A 16,638-nucleotide genomic window follows, 5' to 3' on the forward strand; every position below is an offset into this window, starting at 1 on the left:
CAGAGGCATCTCCATCGGCGTGGATAGTCTTGATCACTTTGACCCTGACTACATCTCTTTTAACTCTGAGGTCATTGACTTGAGAAATGACTCTGTGCTGATGTGTTGGCACTGAGAAGCAAAGGGGACTGGTCGACACAGATGGTTTTGAAACTTTTCTTCCCTCTCAGACCGTCAGCACTTAATAGTTCGGATTTGAGGTGAGCTTCAGGGTCAAGGCACATTGGAGCTGAAAAATCTGTTTCTTACTTGGGTGGGAGCAGGTTCTTGGAGCCAACTGCAGCTTTGGCCTTTGAGGCTTTTCATAAGAGAAGACCCCTTCAGCTAGATCAGTACCACCCAAAACCCTAGCAAGATTCTGCTGCTGCTGCTTCACATCATTCCATCAGACAGGTTCAGTTGGAACCACATGCTGACCAAGACCGCTGCCTCATCAGCTCCCATTGTAACTCCAGACCCTGTGATTCCCCACCAGAGCTGATTCATTGGAAACAGAGTTGCAAACGGAAGCACATAGATTCAACTCCAGAGTCTGTCATAGAAGACACGGATTTGGATGAAGGTGAAGGCTCCCCCAGATCCTCCTCTGAAGATGTCACCTTTGATGAAATCCTGGAATTGATGAAGCAAAGGAGGGGATGGTCCACCTAAGATCCTTCTGAGTCTGTGTTGTTGGGTTCTGTGTGGTACAACCCATTGGCCCTCTCATCGATCTCATGAAAGAGGCATGGAAGGATCCTGACATAGTGGAACCTATCCCAAAAAACAGACAGACTTTTACAAGCCACTAAACACAGGAAACATTGGAGCAAAGGACCTCTAGTAGATGCAGTGGTGGTAGCAACAGCCATAAAGAAAGAACTTTCATTAGAAAGCTCCCCTGTTCATCCAATAACTGTATTGAGGAGCTATTAATGTAATCACAGTGAGGAAACATAGCAAATGTGAAAAATATATAAAGCTTAATAAAAAACTTGGTTAAGTGCTTTGTCTATATAAAATAAAATAAGGTGGTAAGTACTCAGTGCTACAGTATATACTACTAGATAGGTAGGGGTTCTAATCTCAGGGGAAAGTCTGTGAGAGTGTGTGTGTGTGTGTGTGTGTGTGTGTGTGTGTGTGTGTGTGTGTGTGTGTGTGTGTGTGTGTGTGTGTGTGTGTGTGTGTGTGTGTGTGTGTGTGTGTGTGTGTGTGTGTGTGTGTGTGTATACAGAAGATTTCTTCAGAACCTCTGTTCATCCCCTAATAGGAATCAGGGACGATGGACATGTTTCTCAGCAATCTTTGCCATTAGGTCGCTGAACAACTTGGCCCATGCAGTGAGGTTTCAGACAGATCTAATTAAGGAGCCCTTTAAGTCAGTTTTGGGTAATTTGCCTGTGGATATCCAAAATACTGTGGACTCCCAGCTGACTACCATTCAGTCGATTTCTAATATTGCCATGTGCTTGTTATCTAATACAGCCAAAGGCACTGCCAGGGCAGTAGGTACCAGTATTGCTGTACACTGCCATGCTTGAATGTGTCTTTGTGACTTTGTGGAAAGTTTCAAGGTGCCTTGTGTTAATGCTCCCTATGGTAGTTTAACACTTTGTGGACCCAAAGTCAAGGACACGTTAACCAGGAGCCTCAGGTTAGTAAGACTCTCTCTGCAGTCAGCATCCACTTTTCTGCACCTCAGTGATCCATTTCCAGAAATTGGAAGTTGAGGAAAACGATGTGGTTTAGAAAGTCACAGAGATCTTACCATGATTCTCCTGGGGTTAGGCCTTCTTATGGCAAAGGAGCAGGTAACTCTAATGGATGTCGCCTTAGGGGCAGAGGTGTACCTCATAATGAGGTACCTTTTCCGATAAGTCCTTTCAGCATCCCTGAAGGGTTGCCCGACTGATAAGCTCTGGAGGTAGTCGGGGGATACTTATCTCTACATCTGCAAGCTTGGCAAAACATAGTAATGGATTCTTGGGTGTTAAAGATAACAGCTATTGTATTCCTTTTTTCTTTCCACCTCAGAACAAGAGGAAGATCCCTGATGGTGCACCCAGTCAGTGGGAAACAGCAGCACTATTGATATCCAGATTGCTAGAAAAAGTGTCATCCAGCTGGTCCCTTCAGACCAGTTAGAGTCTGGCGTCTATTCAAGGATGTTCTTCGTGTTTCACTGTTGTAGTCATTACATTTGGCTAATCTGCTGGCAGGATGCCCTCACTCGGCCTGATTAACAAAGTCTTGGGTCCTGCGTCGGTTGCTGTCCCTTCTTCCATGACTTCAGGTCATCAGGGGTATAAAACATACAGCTGATGCCATTTTCATCGGTCTTTCTTGCCGCGCGGTGCCCGAAGCAGAAGCAGTTCGCAAGTGCCGGTCGGCCGACTCTTGAAATTTTCGTTTTCGAGTTTCAAAACCGAAGTTTTCAACCTAAAGCTAAGTACCCCGTTGGGGAAACCTTTTCTTGCTCCTTACCGATGTCAGTAAAAGTTAATAATTGTATTACTTGTGGGAAGCAAATACCTCATATGGATTTTCATTTGTACTGTATTCCTTGCCTAGGCCCTGACCACAACATGCCTTGCTGTCGGTTTTGTGCTAAATTTAATCAACGCACTATTAAGCATCGGTATATTTTTGCATCTAAATATTTTGACTCAAGATTTAACTATCCAGAAATGTCATTGGTTAGCAATCTGACTACTGGAATACACAAAAAACACAAAGAAAAAGAGACAGACCGTCGAGGTCCAAAACTGACGACGAAGCTTCTCCTAAGCCAGTCGCCGGTACTCAGTGAGGTGCTTTTGCAGCCTCTGATGTCCGCTACTTTTGATTCGCAGGCCCCTACTGAGACCCATTCGGAGTCTGGTATGCTGCGAGACACTTTAAGTATTGAACCTGCGGATGTCTCTACCTTAGATGGGTCCAGAGCCGCTGAGCAGGCACTGGCTTCTGAGGGTGTTTTCAGGCCTAAAGATTTGTATATTAAACCGACGCCATCTTCAAAACCTAGGCCAAAATCAACTTCTGTGTCTAAAAAACCCAATGCTTGGGCCACGTGCACAGGCCCCTATGCCTAAAAAACAAATGATCAAAATGGCTGAGGATTTAATTACCTTGATCAGGGGTTTCCATCCCCCTCCTGCTAAGAGGCCTAGGCAAGGCACTGATTATGAATCATCAGATCAGGTTTCTATTTCTTCTGATTCCTCTTCTGATCAGGAATTATCTATTCCACCTTATGAGGACACTGATGCAGAAGAATCCATCCCTTCTGCTTCTCCTCCTGAGGATTTTTCTTTTGGAGAAACTTTGCATACCTTAAGGGAACATTTTCACTGGGAGAGTCAGGATTTTTCAGAATCTAAAAAGAGGCTTAGGGATTTCCTTCTTCTTCCTCAGCATAGACCTTTGGCTATACCTCCTGTTCTAGACATTGTTGATGATGTTTTCTCAGAATCCATCATGGCTCCTGATTCTCTGCTCCTAGTAAGCCAGACAGATATTACAGGGTTCCTGACTACCACAAATTCTTTTTTAAAAACCCTACTGCTGATCCTGAAACCATTTCTCAGGGTCCCAAGGGCGTTAAGGCCTCTACTGCTAAAAATCCTACCCATTCTGATAGAGACTCCAGGGCGCTGGATAGATGGTGTAAGAAGGTTTACATGTCTGCAACCTTGTCAATTAGGGCTTTAAACTGTCAATGTCATATGCTTAAATATCAGCAGCATGTCATGGGCCTACTTAAACAGAAAATGATGTTGATTTCTGACTGTGTGGAAAATAAAGAGTTACAGGATTTATTGCATTCAGCTTAACAAGTTGGAAAGCATACTTTGCAATGTGGTTTTGATTCCTTGGAGGCCCCTTGCAGGGCCGCTGTAACTGGATCTGAGATAAGAAGGCATGCTTGGCTCAAGGAGCAAAATATGCTTGATCATGTTAAAGCAAAATTGTTGGATGCTCTTTTACAACAGGACAGTCTGTTTGGTAATAAGGCAGAAGACGTTTTGAAAGAGATGGAAGATAAAGCTAAATCTATGCAAACTGTAAAAGATTTCCTACAAGTGCAGCCACCCAGGTTCAGTAGGTACTGGCCTACTAATAATTGGTCCTTTCCAGTACCCAACAGAGCCGCTCAGATCAAACCCAGACACTCCAAAGGCTCCAGGTTTCAGTCACAAGGAACTTACAGAACAAAACAATGGGGTGCCTCCACCTCCAAATCTGGAAGTAACAAGGCACCTCCCTACAGTAAACAGTCTCAATGACTTTCCCCTGCCATCTCCAAGCACTTATCTTTTGGCAGCCCCTTTGGGGGGAAAACTGTCACTTCATGCACGAAATTGGCATCTAATTAACCAGGACAAGTGGGTTTTAAATATAGTATCCCAGGAATACAGATTTCATTTCCACACGTTGCCAATCCCAAACGGATGGCCAGATTTGCCTCCAAATCAGTGGGCAGAGGCCCAAAAACAAGTTATGTCCCTCATGAATATGGGGGCTATTCAACCAGTACCAGAAAAGGGACAAGGTTTTTATTCAAGACTTTTCCTGGTACCCAGAAAAGACAAATCATGGTGTCCAATTCTGGATTTATCCATTCTAAATACATTTCTGGACATTCCAGAATTCAAGATGCTGACTCTACAACAGTTACTGCCTATGCTAGGTAAGGATGCCTGGTTGGTAACTCTAGACTTAAAAGAGGCTTACCTGCATATCCCAATCAGGGATTCTTGCAGAAGATACCTCCACTTCAAAGCAGGCTATTTGCACTACCAGTTCTCTGCACTGCCCTTTGGCTTATCTACTGCACCCAGGGTCTTCACAAAGTGTCTGGCACCAGTAATTGCATTTTGCAGACAAAGAAACATTCAAATTTATCCTTACCTGGACGATTGCCTAATTCAGGCAGAAAACAAGGACACGCTTCTACAGCATCTGGCGTTTGTAAAAAGGTGTCTAACTTGCCTAGGGTACACCATAAACGAAAATAAATCACAACTGGTACCCTCTCAAATAATTACTTTCCTGGGTGCAAGCTTGAATACAACTGCCCAGATGACTTACCTCATGCCATAAAAACAAATTCAATTGATGACTTACTTCAAACAAGTGGCCACAAAAACCCAGCTATCTGCAAGCCAAATTATGCAGGCCTTGGGGTTCATGGCTTCCTGCATTCTACTAATTCCATATGCCAGACTGCATATGAGGAAACTTCAATGGTACCTAAAAAGCTTATGGAGTCAACATTGTCACAGCCTGGAAACAATGATTCCTATCATTCCTTGCCTGCAGCAAGAGTTCCTATGGTGGGCAGAGGTCTGTCACCAAAACAAGGGACTGTCATTCATTCCACCCCCTGCCACTCAAGCCCTGACTACAGATGCATCAGATTATGCTTGGGGGGCGCATCTGGCAGGGAGATGCATTCAGGGCAAATGGAGCCCAAATCAAATGCACCTACATATCAACCAGAAAGAGATGCTAGCTGTACAGAATGCTCTGACAGCCTTCAAGGACTATCTTCATCCAGGGCAACTACTGACAAAGACGGACAACACCATAGTCATGTGGTACATAAACAAGCAGGGGGGTACCCACTCCTACCCCGTTTGAAGACTCGCCATGGCTTTGTGGAACATGGCCTTGGCTTACCAAATACATCTACAAGCTCAATTCCTGCCAGGAAAGCAAAATACTCTGGCAGATGAACTAAGCAGAAATCTTATGGACCCACACAAATGGAAACTGGATCCACAAATCTTCAGCATGTTGACATGCAAATGAGGGAGCCCAGAGATAGATCTTTTTGCCTCACCCCAAAACTATCAGTTGGACAAATTCTGCACAAGAATTCATCACAAAAAAGCTTGGAAAGTGGATGCTCTATCCTTCAGCTGGGAAAACCTATCAGTCTATGCCTTTCCCCCTCTGCCTCTGCTCTCCAAGATCTTACTAAACGTCAGACAGGAAAAAAAACAAAAATGATTCTGATTGCTCCAGACTGGCCTCGCCAACACTGGTACCCACTCCTATGCAGTATGTCACACCTTCCTCAGACTGCCTCAGACACCTTATCTACTGCTCAGAAGAACTATCAAATTCTGCACACTCAGCTCCAAACTCTGAATGTTGCAGCATGGTAATTTCACCAGTTACATCTCTCAGCAAACCTGTGATGGATGTCATTTTGGAGGCTAGAAGGCCTAGTACTAGAAAATCTTATGCAGATAAATGGAAAAGATTCTGTGCCTGGAACCAGGCACAAGGAATAAACACAGCAATGCCCAATATTCCTCAGATTCTGCAATATTTAACTGAGATGCTTCACAAGGACCTATCCTTTCTTCCATAAAAATTCATGCCTCTGTCATTTCAGCTCATTACAACACAGAGCCTCCCCACTTTTCTCATCCCCTGCTAAAGCAGTACCTCAGAGGGGCCAAGAATTTGAGACCTGCCAGGAGAGCACCAACTCCTGCATGGGACCTCAGTTTTGTGTTGGAAAAACTCACCCTACCTCCTTTTGAACCAGCTGCTAGTGCAGACATAAAATTTCTCTCTTGGAAGACATCTTTTCTTTTAGCAGTCACTTCAGCTAGAAGGATTTCAGAACTACAGGCTCTCATGGCAGTGGAGCCTTTTATTATCTTTTACCCGGACATGGTGGCTCTCAGGACCAATCCATCCTTTATGCCTCAAGTGGTATCTAGTGTGACTCTTAATCAGACCATTCATCTGCCAACCTTTTTCCCAAATCCACAGAACAAGGGCGAGTGGATTCTGCATTCATTGAATGTGCACAGACAACTAAGATTCTACTTAAACAGGACTAAATCTTTAAGAAAATCTGAACAATTACTGGTGGCTTTTGCTGCAGGGGCAGATGGAAGGGCTATTTCAAAGCAAACTATTTCAAAATGGATAAGCCATTGTATTCGTTTCTGCTACATGCACCATGGTAAACCTTTCCCCAAGGGGATCATATTCCATTCCACCAGCACTGCATCTACTTCTGTAGCTTTTCTCAGAGGGGTTCCTACCAGAGACATTCTAGAAGCTGCTACCTGGAGCTCAGTTCATACGTTCACCAAACATTACTATTTACGTCTCTTCTCTAAATCCAGAGCAGGCTTTGTCACTGCTGTCCTGCAGGGCCTTATAGCTGCTCCTAATGCCGAATAATTCCATCCTCCCAACCATAGCTTTGGGATTCTACCCAAATGTAATGACTGCAGCAGTGAAACATGAAGAACATAGTACAGTTGTGTACAGTTACCATCAATGTAGATGTTTGAGTGTATTCACTGTTGCAGTCCTGGTTACCCATCTGCCAGCCCCCTATTTTTCACTTACTATACCTCTTCTTTCTTTTACTATGCTCAAAAGCCTTTTTGGTGTATTTCTTTTATTTGGCTGTATATTTTTTGTATTCTAAATTCCATGTAGCTATATATATATATATATATATATATATATATATATATATATATATATATATATATATATATATATTTATATATATTACTCCCCATTTGGGGGGCACCTGACATCTGGGGCAAGAAATACTGATGAAAATGGTGTCAGCTGCATGTTTTATACCTCTGATGACCTGACATCATGGAAGAAGGGACAGCAACCGACACAGGACCCAAGACTTTGTTAATCAGGCTGACTGAGGGCAACCTGCCAGCAGATTACCCAAATGTAATGACTGCAACAGTGAATACACTTGAACATCTACATTATGGCAAGTGTACACAACTGTACTTTCTTTTTAGTGCCAAAAAAGACTGGGAACTTAAACCAATTTTGGATCTAAGCCATCTCAAACAATATGTAAATCAGACGAAATTTTAGGTTCAGTCCATTTTAAGGGATGGATGTGCTCATTAGATCTCATGGATGCTTACTTTCATGTGAAAATAGAGAAGTTCTCCAGGAGATTTCTTTGCTTCTGGCTGGGAGCCATTCATTACCAATTCAGAGCCCTGACATTTGGTCTTACCGCAACCTCCAGGGTGTTCACCAAGATAATGGCAGTTGTAGCCTCGCATCTGTGACTACTTGGGATCCAAGTTTTCCCTTATTTTGAAGATTGGCTCCTAACTACTGTCTCAGAGAATGTTCTCAAGCTCCATATGGATCTGGTGCTCCAGCTGTCACTGAATTTAGGGATTACAGTAAACCTCCCAAAAAGTACCAGCTACAATGTACACAACAAGCAAAATTTATCAGATGCCACTTCCAACACATCTTTGAAGATAGTCTGGCTCACACAACACAGAATCTATTCACTCTGTCTAGTGGCAACACAATTTTTTCATCACCCATCTCCCACAGCAAGGCTTATACTCCCTCTTCTGAGACTTATGGCTTCTTTGATCTTGATAGTTCATATGGCTTGATACCACATGAGAGCACTTCAGTGTACCCTAGCAGTTTAATGCTCCCAAAATGTTCATCCTATACATACCAAGGTAAAGATCACACAAACCTGCAAAAACAACATGTCGTATGGTGGATAACATCTCTTTCATCCAGAAACACCAGCAGCAGTAGTAACCACGGATTCCTCGCGTCTAGGGTGTGTGTGTGTGTGTGTGTGTGTGTGTGTGTGTGTGTGTGTGTGTGTGTGTGTGTGTGTGTGTGTGTGTGTGTGTGTGTGTTGGGGGGGGGCATTTCAAAGGGAGGATGGTCCAAGGTATTGGGAGCCATAACCTCAGTTCTTTCTTGCCATCAGAAAGTTAATAACTGTCACCGGTGTGGCATGCAGATACAACACTGGGACTTTCACTCCTTTTGTGTAACTTGTTTGGGCCCAGAACATGACATTCTGTTGATTCTGTGCTCACTTTAACAGTAGAACAATCAAGCATAGGGCTGAGATTTTAGTTAACCACTTCAGTGAATCACTAGGGGCTTCACGTACTATATTGTCTACCGGTCGAGCTGAGGATGACCTCTCTAGGCATAAAACAGAATAGCGTTCAAAACTTAGGGTACCAGGCGATGGCCATTCACTATCCACCAGTCCACCTAGGCTATCTATTATCAGAGAAGGTGAGATGTTCTTGCAGCCCCTCCAGTGGCTGGCACTTGTATCACAGGCCTCTCTCCAGACCCGTTTGAAGTCTGATAACTCTCTAGGACTACAGCACATGGCACAGAACCTACCAGGAGAAACCAGTCATTTGGCAGATCTTCTGAGCAGGAGCTTATCAGACCCTCATGAGTGACATCTGCATCAGGAAGTTTTTCTCAACATAACCAAGGAATGAGGGGTGCCACAGACAGACCTTTTTGCCACCAAAGAAAACACTCACTTGAAAATGTTTTGCTCAAGGACCAAAACAAGATCAGCCTATAAGATAGATGCATTCTCCTTCCCTTGGACAGGCCTGTTCCTCTATGCCTTCCCACAGTACCTTTACTCCCCAGGGCACTGTTGAAGATAAGGGAAGAAGGGCCAATGCTCATTCTGATAGCCCCAAATTGGACAAGGGAGCATTGGTACCCTGTATTGCTCAGTCTAATTAAGATGATTGCTGCCCCAGTGAGTGAACCTATTAACACAGAAAAAGGGCACTATCATACACCCCAACCTGAACACTCTTAAATCAACAGCTTGGATGATACCTTGACTCCCTGGAGGGGGGCATTCCTTTACAAACTGGTTCTCAACATTCTAAAAGAAGCCAGAAGCCGTAGCACAAGAAAACCTTACTCTGTTAAGTGGAAGAGATTCACTTTATGGTGCCAACAAAAGAGGCAGAGCCCTCTGCAAGCTCAGATATCTTTGATCCTTTCATACTTATCTGGACTTTGTCAAAGGGCTTTCTTATTCCTCTGTTAAAATCCACGCTTCAGCAATTTCAAGTTATCTCCCTAATCTGCCTCTTTCTTCTCCCGCCCTCTCATAAAACTATTCCTGAGAGGCATTATCTACATTAGACTCCCAAGGAAACCTCCTGTTCCCCCTTGGGATCTCCAGTTTCATTCTGACGAAGCTCACTCTCCCACTTTTTGAGCCAGTGGCCTCCACAGATATTAAATTCCTCACCTGGAAGACAGCCTTCTTTCTAGCCATTCTTCAGCTAAAAGGGTTTCAGAGCTTCAGACCCTTATGTGTGTGGAATCCTTCATCACTTTCCACCCAGACAGAATCTCTCTTAGGACCATCCATTCCATTATGCCTAAATTGGTTACAGAGATCTCTTAAACCAAACCATCCACTTGCCTACCTTGAATCCTAACCCTCAAAACAAGAGGGAAAGAATTCTCAATACTTTGTGCTTAGACAACTGCATTACTGCTTGGACAGAACAAAGAATGTCAGGAAGTCTGACCAGCCTTTTGTGTCCTTTGTCTGTCGCTCTAAGGGAAGGTGTTTCTAAACAAAAAATTCCAAATGGATCTCCCACTGTATCCTGTTTTGCTACTGCCATAATGGAAAGAAGCTTAAAGACCCTGTGAGGTCATAAATCACTATGGCTACTGCTGTATCTACTGCTTTTCTAAAAGGGGTGGCCACTAAGGACATTTTGGAAGCTGCTACTTGGTCCTCTTGTGTATACCTTCACCAAACAATATCATCTTTTAACCTTTTCCAAGTCCAGAGTGGGGTTTACCATTGTCATCTTGCAGGGCATCCTTTCCTCACCTTAATCTTTCCATACACTCTCCTTTTAGCTTTGGGAGTCTTCCCATCAGTTATAACTCTAACAGTGAAACATGAAGAACCTAGTACAATTGCATACACTTACTGTAAATGTAGATGTTTGAGTGTATCGATTGTTGCAGTATTCTTTCCCTCCCTCCTCCCTATTGTTGCATAGGATTGAAGTGGTTATTCTCTTCTCCAGTTCAGTTTCTCCTCTGTACATACCTTGGAGTTTTTGAGCTTAGGCCTTTAATCTTTGGGACCTACTAGGGGGCTTTTATCTGTTGGGGACAAAAAAGTACTGAGGTTATGATGCTGGCTAACTTTCTTTATATCCAGACATCTTGACGTCAGTCAGGGTGTCCCACTATCTTCAGGAGGAGAAAATTATGTGGTAATCAGGCCAGCCAAGGGCTTCAGCAGCAGAAAATCCCATCAGTTATGACTGCAACAGTAAATACACTTTGAACATTTACATTTATGGTAAGTGTACACAATTGTACTTTTCGAGATGACTGAATGGCATATGATTTACACCCTGTCTGTATACATCCCTGTTGGCTGTTGTCATTTACCTTCTGTATTGGTTCCTGGTAGTATGAGATATAGAATATTTTCTGTATTAAATAAAGTTGTGTACTTATAGGGGTAAACTCAATATGAGGGAAGGGAATGGAGTGCAGGGAATTATTAGTAAGGGAGGAGTCAGAGCCCTGGACTGACAGCTTCGAAAAGGTTGGACAGGACAAAAGTCAGACAACCTGGATCTATCATTATGGTGAGTACATAACTTTCAATTTTACTAGAAGTTAGGTCTATCTTTACATAAGAAACCAAAAGCACATTCTGCAAGGGCTATAGCTACATCTTCTGCCTGTATGAGTAGAGCTCCTATTGATGACATTTACGCTGCAGCAACTTGGTCAATCGTGTACGTGTTTATATCTCACTACAAGCTAGATACACTGTCCAGATCATGCACATCCTTTGGTTCCACCATTCTAAGAAATATTCTTCCATGATGCCACCCAGTTATTATTGGTAGCTTGGGAATCTGTCCCAAAGGTTGAGTTGGATGAAAATAGACAACATTGGTTACAAACGTTATGTACTTAATGTAACGCTAGATCCATGTTGTCTTCTTTTCTTCCAGTTCAACATCCATCCCTCTTTCCCTCTCCTAATATTGTCATATCCTGCTCCTGATGAATGCATAGGCCTCACCTGGGACCTTGTACTTGAACAGCTTTTGATTGTTGTTTCCTTTTTTAATGATAATTTCTTATTTCTTTATGTGCTAGTCTGTTATGTTGGTTATTGTATATACTGTGTAACCATGAGCTCAGGTACTGTAAGTGAAGCAGAGGGAATTATGGGTAGGGAAGGAGTCAGAGCCCTGGACTGACAGCTTCTAAAACGTGCCGAGGCTGGATCTGATAACCCAAAGTTTGAACCATCGAAAAGAAGATAGTACAGCTCTAGCATTATGGAAAGGATGCCTGGAGGTCCTTATAAGTCTAGCCAAGAATTTTGCCCATGTTCCCTCAAAGTCAGCACCTGTTTCACCTTTCCAGCAGGGACACAGATGGGATCCCAGGGGTGTATTTTCTGTTTCCCATTCAGTCGTCCAGGTTCATCTTAAAGAGGGCTAGAGGGCTACTCTGCTTGACATGGAGAGGGAGCCTATTCCACAGATGAGGATGTCTTTTGGACACAAATCTGTCCCACCAACAAATTCTGCTAATGTCACAAACCAGGTTAAGACCTTGCATGTGGGTTGCGCGAGTGGAGTTTGACTTACGGATATGCAGGAACTCCATCAATGCTGGGTCTGAGATGGCCTTGTATGCCAGAGACAGGTCACCTCTGAGCAGTCTGTACAAGACTGAGTAGAGGGACAGGGCTTTTAGCCTAGCTGTCTAAGATAGGTGTTTGCGACCCTGGATTTTCCTGGTAAGGAACCTCTGTGGTCTCTCCAGCTGCTGCATGTGCTTGGCAAGGTACATGCCTAAGGGGGCATTGCACTCGATAATGGGTATTATAAGGGAGAAGTACAGGGATGTTATGACCTCCTTGTTCCTGGATCAAATACCCTTATTTATGAGGTAAGCCATGTAGAAAGCCTTCCATACAACGGAGGCAACGTGGTGGTCAAAAGTCAGGTTGCTGTCAACCTGGGTGCCCAAGTCCCCCACAACTGATTGTGTGCTTAGTACATTGTTATTAATGTGATAATTAGTGGGGATGCTCTTTTCCCAGAGGGGATAATGATGCATTTCTTGGCATTCAGTTTGAGGCCATGCTTTTGGCACCAGTCTTTAGTTTGGGTAAGGCCCTCTTGGAGGATGTTCACATCACTATGGGAATTTAAGACAGTGCCCAGCTTGCAGTCATCTGCAGACTTGGTCAGCCAGAGACCACTGGGTTTTGCTTGCACCTCAAAAAAGCATATCCAAAACAGTAGAGGCCCCAAGACTGATCCTTGGGGTACACTGCTCATTATGGGTCTACTACTAGAGGTGGCTTCCCCTATTTTGACTAAGTGTGTTATGTTAGTGAGCCAATTAGCTACCCGTCTGGTAACATACAAGTTGATGCCTAGCTAGGAGAGTTTATCTGTTATGCCCGAGTGGGAAATAATGTCAAAGGCTTTGGCTAGGTCAAGGTAGGTGGTGTGCACCCTCTTCCCCTCATCCGTGGCTTTGGTAACTGTTTCGAAGAAGTCAACCAAGTTTAACAGGCATGATCTCCCTTTAACAAAACCAAACTGTGTGGGGTCAAGCATTTGGAGTTTGCCAATGTTCAAGTTTATAATGTCCATGATAATGTGTTCCATGGCCTTGCAGATCAGGCTAGTTAGGCTGATGGGCCTATAATTGCCTGGGTTAGTGGATGCTCCACCTTTGTGTAGAGGGATGACAGTGGCTGTCCTCCATTCAGCTGGGACAAAGCCAGTGCTCAGGCATTGGTTGAATAGGGTGCCTAATGGAGCTGAGAACTCATGTCTGAGTTCATGTAGGATACAGCCAGGGATGTTATTGGGTCCCATGGAGACTGTATTTTTTGCCTTTGAGAAGGCATTAAAGACCTGCTTCCTGGTGATGAAGGAAGGGGCAAAGAACAGAAGACCCGCTGTAAACTGATAAAGGTTCGATCAAAAACACACACCAACGTCGAGAAAAAACTTTATGAAAATAGCAAAGTTTTCGGGTTGATACCCTTCTTCAATACTAATACAAAGAATTAGACAAAACAATCAGCTTTAAATAGGAGTCAAACATATCACATGATTGCAGCCAGTCAATCATGTGACAGACATACATAAAAATTTCTTAAAGAAACAATCAAAATCATTAAAAGCAATACTCAAATACATATGCATACATGTAAGAGAATTAAATAGTATTTAATTCTCTTACATGTATGCATACGCATGTGTATATATGCTTACTGTGGTATGTGTATATATATATATATATATATATATATATATATATATATATATATATATATATATATATATATATATATATATATATATAAAAACCACAGTGGTGCAGCAGTTAGCGTTGCCGCCTCACAGCAAGAGGTTCTCTGGTTCAATTCTCGGCTGGGGTGCCTTCTGTGCGGAGTCTGCATGTCCTCCCTGTGGTCGCGTGGGTTTCCTCCGGGTGCTCCGGTTTCCTCCCATATCCCAAAGACATGCAGTAGATGGACTGGACACTCCAAATTGGCCCTAGGTGTGAGTGTGTGCATGTGTGTGCCTTCTGTGGAAGGTTGGGTGCCGGGCTGGCAACTCGACTCTGTAAAACTCCACTGCCAATCATGAGTGGACAGATGATCCGCTGTGGCGACATCTAACTGGGAAAAGCCAAAAGAAGAAGAAATATATATATATATATATATATATATATATATATCTATACATATATATATATATATATATATATATATATATATATATATACATATTTGAGTATTGCTTTTAATGGTTTTAATTGTTTCTTTAAGAATGTTTTATGTATGTTTTTCATAAAGATTTTTCTCGAAGTTGGTGTGTGTTTTTGATGAAGGAAGGGGGGGTCAGGTGCTGGGGATATCCTGGTTTACTGATGGGGGGACGGGGGGGGGGTGAGTTTTCACTGAACCTGTCTGCCAGCAGGTTGGCTGTATCTATAGCATTTGTGTATTTGGTGTTATTGACCACCAGTTCAGAGCAGATTTGGGTGTTACCTTTGAGATTGTGGACATATGTGAAGAAGGCCTTATGATTGTCCTTAGTGGATGTGGCCAATTTGGACTCGAGGTTAGCCTTAGAGGATTTCATCAGTGACCTTATTTGCTTGTTCAGACAAAGGAGAGATTGCTTCCAGCTTAGCGCCTGCTCCTTCTTGATCCTGGACAGCAATTTTTTCCTTTTATTATAGAGTTTGTTTATTGCTGCTGTCCACCAGACAGGTTTACTCTTCCTTGAGGAAGATAATTTGGTCCTGTCAGGTATTACTGAGTCCATACAGCTATGTAGGTGCTCATATAGTTTTATTATGTAGGTTTGGACATTAGTGCTAGTTCCAGCTGAAGGAACGGTGGCTGTGAAGCTGCTTATGTCTGCTTTGAGAAGATTGTAGTCATAACTTTCGAATGTGTGTTAAAGTTATATAGGCTTGTTTGTATTTATAGATGATATAGATACAGACTGGAACAGCTCAGTGTGCTAATAAGAAAAAAAAATGTTCTGTCATCTCCCATTGTTAAAAGTATATTATCTTAACTAATTGGTTATGTAGAAGGTTAAATGACCTTTCATTGTCTGTGCTGTTTATTTATAATCTGTAACATGCACCTTCCCTAGATGTGACATCACAAACTGACTTTAATGTGAGCTGTGACATCACAAAAAGATGCAGCCTTGCTGCTGTAATATGTAAGGCAGTTTAAGACTTCTCAGGTCATCAGTGCTGATTCATTTTATCCAATGTGTGATGTACTATGTGAGTACTCAAAGCCAAATTACACATATTCAGTAAGCATCTGATACTAATGGTATATGCTGGCTATGTATTTTAATCTGTTATAGTGTTAGCAGTTCTACCTGTTTATTTTGCACCGGTTTTAATTAAGTATTTCTGTTTGCAGGTGCAAACCCTTGTGAGCACTTTGGGAAGTGCTTGAACACTATGGGATCATTCCAATGCCAGTGTGGTAAAGGTTACACGGGACCTCGATGCGAGACTGACATCAATGAATGTTTATCAATGCCATGCCAGAATGATGCCACCTGCCTAGATCGCATTGGGGAGTTCACCTGTATATGCATGCCAGGTAAAATGTGGGGAAAAATGTTTTTGTGAAGATAGAATAATTTAATTTATGATGCTTTCCTTCCTTCCCTGGTATCAAAGCAGTTACTGTGCATATGAATGGATGGATACTTACAAGGTGCTACCTTTTACTTCTGTAGAATGTAAAACTAATTACTGCAGTATACACTGTGTATGCATATGTGGATAAAGTATTTTACTTTAACTGTTAAGACTAATTAGATTCAAGTGCTTTCTTTTCAGGGTTTAGTAAAATAAAGGTTGTAGGTCTCAATTGGAGATTGTGTCACACAATATGAAGTTGCAGATTGAGAGACTAGTACCTAGTTGTCCAGGACATCTTAAGTCTACAAAGATGCAGAAACAGGCACACAGACACCCCTGTGGGATATGCATTCAATCTGCTACAGATGTTAATAATATTATTTCCTGAATGTGATTTGACCTAATCTGACAAGTGAGCTTCAAATTACAATGTCGGGTGGGTGCTATTGATGTTTTTATTCCCTGTATGTATTGCATTCTAGTTGAAACTGTTAGTTTTCAATTCTGGAAAAGAATTTGATAACTTACTTCAACTTTGTAGAGACCACAGATTGTTTCTTGAGAAGTGGTATGAATAAGACCCAGCTGAATCTGTGAGGCATG

At 42.6% G+C, this 16,638-nt stretch overlaps 1 protein-coding gene across 2 annotated transcripts in view; it reads left to right on the forward strand.

The window, feature by feature from the left end:
- Positions 1-16,638, forward strand: part of NOTCH3 (notch receptor 3) — a 798,092-nt gene that overhangs the window by 423,398 nt on the left and 358,056 nt on the right. For both annotated transcript variants that reach the window (XM_044084438.1, XM_044084439.1), the window contains one exon: positions 15,806-15,991. In XM_044084438.1, the coding sequence (XP_043940373.1) occupies positions 15,806-15,991 (186 nt within the window). The remainder of the gene's footprint in view (positions 1-15,805; positions 15,992-16,638) is intronic.

This window comes from Protopterus annectens, chromosome 9.part0 (genome assembly GCF_019279795.1).
Source record: "Protopterus annectens isolate FY-2018-M chromosome 9.part0, PAN1.0, whole genome shotgun sequence".
Classification (NCBI taxonomy): Eukaryota; Metazoa; Chordata; order Ceratodontiformes; family Protopteridae; genus Protopterus; species Protopterus annectens.